Genomic DNA, 6131 nt, shown 5'->3' on the forward strand with positions numbered 1-6131 from the left:
ATATTTTTCTTTTGATTGCATTTATGAGTCTAAATAATCTCTATGCAAAAGATAAGGTAGGCTACAAGAAAAAGTTCTTTTAATTTCCAACATATCCAACATACATTTGTTCACACTGTTATTTCGTGCGCTAAACCAAATAAACATGATTGCATGATTGTAATAAAATGGAGTGGCAAAATACGTAATATCACCCTGCCTTAGGTAACACAAAGGCGACAAAAAGAAAAAACGCACTGCTCCAAAATACCTTTTTCTTATTTTGCAGTACACGTGCGGTCTTACGAATATAAAGAGCAAGTTTCATTTGAAAGGGGCGTAAAAGCGCAAATCTCGACCACAAGAGACGTTGTGTTTCTTAGAGAATCGGCAGTTGGTTAAATTTGTGGTGTTGGAAAAAGAATCATTAAAATATCTTGAAATATTTTTAATGGCTTGTGCATTTTAAACTAGCCGACGGTATTTTAAGAGAGAGTTCTTTATTTTATGAGTTTATTTTTCCTTTCGTGTTTAAAAACAATATGAAAATATCCGTGATAATTAGGTTTACAAAATATAAATCACTCGTATTTTACAGTTTGAGATGTATATATAAAAGTGTGAGATGTATGTATAAAAGCATTATCTTATTCAAATAGAATCAAATTACTTATAGTTGTTTTTTAATAGATCTAAGCTAAAGAACGAACTAAATATTGCAAGGGTACAAACACTAGGAAAAATCGATGCCAGTAGTTAAAATGAACTATAGTTGGCGAGCGGTCTCATTTGCATTTTTGCTTTTTGCCGTTCACGCAATCACTGGGCTATCAGCTGTCAGTAATGATGTCCCGAAGGACCGGGGCTCGCCAGATCTTGTCCGCGGGAACGATGAGCTCCGAATTCGGCAAGATCGATCGTTTCGAACCGGTAAACCACAACGATGTTAACTTGAAAACAAATGTTTTGTGTTTGAGAAGTGTTGGTATTTTCTTCTTTTAGTTCGGTCCCTACAAACAAGTTGTGGATTTTTCATTAAAGGTTAACGGCGAATTATGTTTTTTCAATGACTAATCTCGCAGTCACTAAAAAAGCTTTGTGAAGAGGTGTGGTGCAAAAAAACTGATGTAAAAACGTTTTGTACAATACATTTTGATGTGCAGAAAAATCGATGCGAAATGCACAACTAATATATTTCTGATGTCCTGATTTGACAAGCGGCGGGTTTTTGATTTGCAAATATTATTCTGACGAGATATTTCGGTTATTGGGCTTTTGATCCCGTAAATTTAAAATTACAGCCCGAACCAAAAAAGTAAATTGCAACTTGAAACAAGAACTAATCCTTCAAGTATATATTAGCAATCAGCCTCATGTTTACAGTGCTTTGTAATAGTTTTGTTAATTTCCAGAATTTTTTACAATCCAAAGCGCTTAAAAAAAACGCAAAACAAAGGGTGTTGAAAATGTCTAGTGTTATCATAAATCTTAAAAAATCAAATTTGGGAATCATGAATTGTAATAGAATTAGGAAAAAATTCAAGAATCAAATTATTAGGATTTGTGACTTCTTATTATTATTTGTACTCATACAAATGGTACTAGTAGCAAAATTTTACTCCGAAGTATACCTTTTAACAATTTTAATGACTTACAAATGGACTGATCGATAACAGTGCCGCAACTGCACCCAGTCTGTGATCAATATGTCGGGATCTGCCAAGTTCTGGAGCCACGAGCGGCCTTGATGGCTATCACCCCCCTCTTTCACTAGCCGATAATTGCACTGAGCTTGTCAGCATGGAAATGTGATGTTCTGACGCGAGCACTGACATTAAATATTTAGTTGGTGACCGCTAAAAAAAACTTACCTAGGGATAATAAAATCACCAACGCTATAGGTTTTTGGTTCACTTAATGCATTTTGTTAGCTTGCCTATTTTTTGGTTTCAAGCATTTGTTGATAAAGGTAGACGCTGGAGGGTTTTTACCCATTAAAGTATACCTCCATACAGATGGGCTTAACAATTCCTAAGACTTAAGACGATTATCTAAGATACTTTTAAAAACTGAAGAAAATTCACCAATAAACGGTTTTCAAATGGTTTTTGCTTGTGGCTGTAAGTTTAAAACGTGTCTTTCAAACGGCTGCTAAAACTGTTAGGTATTTTCAAGAATTTGATATTCAAGAAAGAGACGTACGTCGGGTTTGATGTTATACGCACTGTTCCCAACTTTAGGCCCCGAAGAAGCCCCAAACCCGGCCTGAACCTGATTGTTTTTTGCAACAAATCCCGAATTTCGGCACAAATGAGGCCGGGTGTGAAATCAGGACAGAATCAATTCCGTTTCATTCAAATTTAAAGCCCTAACCCGACCCGACAACTCTAATAAGAATTTTGGTCATGTTATTATATTTCCCATCCCTGTTTAACAATTCAACACCTTTTTTATGTTAAGACGATGATGAAGCAAGACTGGTGCAAAGCGCTCTAGCGAAGGAAGCAGCAAGAATGCTTATCCAACGGCTGTCGACAAAGCGACCAACTAACACCGAAAATCGGGTAAAGAACGGAAAAGGTCTGAGCTATATGCTGGAACGTTTAGTCAAGACAAATGAATGGGCAAATCTGCATCGCGCAAGACCAGCAGACAAAGACAGTGAGTATTAATCATAAAACAAAACTCAAAATCACCCGCTTGTATAAGATGGCGTTTTTGGTTCAGAATTGTGGCGTACACATATGGCGTTTTTATTCGTTAATGCAACGCCCAGAAAGAAAATATTAAACTTGGCGTAACATTTTCCTGAACTAATAGAGACACAACTATGCGCGCTTGCACTTTAAAACTAATTTCTGTTTAAATATTGCAACAAATAAGTTTTATGTTCAAAGACCCTTTTTTCATTTGGTATTATAAGTTAGATATTGTTAACACACGCATATGTATTGTAAATATCACCTGCTTAGCATTAGGTGCTGTCACATAATTGTTTCCTATTCAGTCAATCAGTAATAAATTAGCCAAAGTGTTTTGTTTGATCCGTTGCAAATATATCAGACCCCAAAATCGTTTTCCTTGGGGCCTTTCACATTTACCCATGTGTATAAAACAAACTCAAAACTGCCTTTAACGTGTCAATAATTATTTCAAGACGCCTGTAGCCGGCCAAATACAGGGAAACTGTTGAGGTTGATTTTTAGGCATAGTATTGATTGCAGCGTCTGTCCGATAATAATTGTCTACGTCGTGTATCCACTAGGGGTGTTTATTGCCCAGAACGGTGCTGGATCAATCATTTTAATGAGTCTTCTGGGACTAGTGTTAATAAACCTGTGTTGTAGTATTTGGTTCGATACTGGCCGATGCTAGAAACGCATTTTTTGGCTATATTAAAATTTGGATTTGGGTACCGTTAAAGATTCCAGTAGGGCAGAATAAATCTTAAGTGCAAAAATATTCAATTTGCAAATCTCCGCCCCGGACCAATTACCCGAGTTTAATTTGTATCGATTTGAGGTTTAGTGATGCCCAAATTCCACAATATTTTCATAACATTGTGTGTTCTAGTTTTCAATATAATAAATGTCAGTAATATTAGTGTAACCAAACCAAAGTCCTAAAATTTTGACTATTGGGATAACTTTGGACTTCAATTATACTTTTACCTAATTGTATTTAATTAAATACCTGAATTTCTAATTTATTTTTAAGTTTCGAAACTAAAAAAACTGAGAATGATTTATTTAATTTTTCATAATAACTTTTATTTGCATAATTAAAAACTCAGCTACCTTATTCTTTGTGTCCAAGCTTGTTGCCTTTTTCGAAATATCTAATATTACTTCATTACAACATTATAATAACGGCTAACACACCACAATACCTTTGCTTCCGTAAGCGGAACTGGTATACTTCCGGCAGGGGTTAATATTGTTTCTCAGTAAAGGTTTAAGTTCATTTTAACTAAAAAACTTCCGTTTGGGATTTTGCCTATTCCACTAATTCCTACCGATAGCCACGAACCATTTCAAAGTCAACAAAAAAGAGTCGATCTTTCGGGTGATAAAAAATAACAATAGCGTAGGTATAAATAAAGCCTTCTTTAATTAGTTTTGGGACAGGCGTTTCAAATTTCCATTTATTGGTAATAACGTAAAGGAAAAAAACGTCTGTTGATTTTAAAAACAATCAAGAAACATGACTTTAAATATATTCTTGCGTTTAGGAATGGAGATGTCGAACGAAAACGACCGGGATTCGGAAGCCGAATCGCCGGATGATGGATTGATGCGCTCCGATCGGAATTACTATGGTTGGATGGACTTCGGCAAGCGATCAATCGACCATGACGACTACTCCTACTAGCGCCAACTAGCGACAGAACTGGGACCGATAATAAAGTAGAATGCGCTGCAATTCGTCGATTATAACTGTGACGTTATTATTAGATTTTGTGATTTCCATTGTATGTTTAGACAGCGGTTCTCAAACTGGGGTCCGCGGTCCTTTAGGGGTCCGTGAGGCAATTTTGGGGGGACCGCGAAAAGGTTGAAGTAATTCTATAATCTTATTTAGTGTCACTTTGCGCCACTAAATAAGTTTAAATCAAATTAGAGTTGAGAATCGACTGTCTCTATTGCAAAAAATAACCTTTATTGAATGACATTTATCAAAAATGCAATTGTTCGAGCACAATCGTAATGCTTTTTGTCTTGTTTGTGATGTCACAAGCTGTCTTTGGATCATTATTACGCTCAATTTTGCATAACTACCGCTAAAATCCTGCAATCGAATTTCGTTTTTCTTAAATACACATTCCAGTTAAAGAACCGCGAGCCCTCGAAATAATGGCAAAGGGACCGTTTTGAAAAAATAATGAAAAAGTTTGAGAACCACTGTTTTAGAGAGAAATAAACGCCAATGTAAAACATTTTTATTTAATATTTTTTTTCGTATTCGTTACAACGTATAATATTGGGCAAGTTAAATCTAAGATAGGGACTAACAAACTATCGACTACTTACCCATTTTTGTTTTACAGTATGCGCATTTTACTGCATCTTTTTGCACATTTACCATTGCCGAGCTAGTAACATTAAAATAACGCTTTCATATTGCACCACTTTAATATTAGCACATTTTTATCATAGATTGCTTCACTCGACTTTTGTTATTGACACATTTGCATTATCTATTGCTATTTTTGGCGTACATTTCTTATCAGTGCGAGCAATACATTGGTGTACGTAATACGTATTTGATTTGTATGATACCGGCGCACTAAAGAACGTCTTCGTAATAGAAATTGAAAGCTCTGAAGGTTAAAGGTGGAGAATACAATCATACAGTAATTCCAAATGTCAATCATATGAAGTCGTAATAACAATATTTCATGTATTGATGAGTCTTTCCGGAAAACGTGACATTTACATGAGCCAAAGTTGCGATAATGTTATCTTCTACTTTCTCATTAATTATACATGAAGCAAGCAAAGGATTATGCGCCTTTTCTGTTGTATATACATGTAAAGGCGTCAGAAATTGAACGTCAAAATGTTGGCAAGATTAAATTAAAAATATCAAAAGGGCAAAACATTTTAATAATACATGAAAAATATCCGTCTAGACCAGAGGTCACTACACCACGATTTATTGGCTAGGTCCGGCCCGCGAATGTGTTTAATCTGGATATGTAATGTAAAAATATGTAACACCCTTTTTTCGTTTCATCTGCAATAACGGGCTGTCAGTACCCAAATTAACTTACTAAAAAGATATTAATACAGTAAAACGATAAAGAGGCAAGCAGCGCAGATGTACAGTCGCGACACAACCACCGCTTTAACACCAACTCCAACTGCCGGCTTCTCATGCGCGTGGGACCGAGTCTACTTGACAATTCGTTACAGCGAGACAACACAGAAATGCCTTATAGCGTCATGGGATGGTGCTAAAATAAAAACGTAACAACTCACATAAAAATAAACCTTGAGTTATATATTTCCTCCGAAAGTATTCTCGCAACAACATGTAGCCTAGATTAATTTCCGCTAGTTTTGCAGAACTTATAAAAGTCAAAAGACAGTTTGTTGTATCACATGCAGGTCTAAGTGTACCTTTGCTATTGTGCACAAACAAATGCTTTC

The 6131-nt window shown here is 35.7% G+C and overlaps 1 protein-coding gene across 1 annotated transcript; it reads left to right on the plus strand.

The window, feature by feature from the left end:
* The first annotated feature begins 653 nt into the window (after positions 1-653).
* LOC145205425 (uncharacterized) lies at positions 654-5304 on the plus strand. The gene is made up of 3 exons (XM_080078146.1): positions 654-909; positions 2440-2640; positions 4211-5304. The coding sequence occupies exons 1-3, from the start codon at positions 726-728 to the stop codon at positions 4348-4350; spliced, it is 525 nt and encodes a 174-aa protein (XP_079934272.1). The 5' UTR covers positions 654-725; the 3' UTR covers positions 4351-5304.
* The last annotated feature ends 827 nt before the right edge of the window (positions 5305-6131 follow it).

The sequence above is a fragment of the Phallusia mammillata genome, chromosome 8 (assembly GCF_965637545.1).
Source record: "Phallusia mammillata chromosome 8, kaPhaMamm4.hap1.1, whole genome shotgun sequence".
Classification (NCBI taxonomy): Eukaryota; Metazoa; Chordata; class Ascidiacea; order Phlebobranchia; family Ascidiidae; genus Phallusia; species Phallusia mammillata.

Bases quoted from the DNA above. Each gene is read 5' to 3' on its own strand.
- LOC145205425 (XM_080078146.1), top strand. From the start codon at position 726: ATGCCAGTAGTTAAAATGAACTATAGTTGGCGAGCGGTCTCATTTGCA. The intron at 910-2,439 runs GTAAACCACAAC...TTTTATGTTAAG, and splicing joins AGATCGATCGTTTCGAACCG to ACGATGATGAAGCAAGACTG. The intron at 2,641-4,210 runs GTGAGTATTAAT...TCTTGCGTTTAG, and splicing joins AAGACCAGCAGACAAAGACA to GAATGGAGATGTCGAACGAA.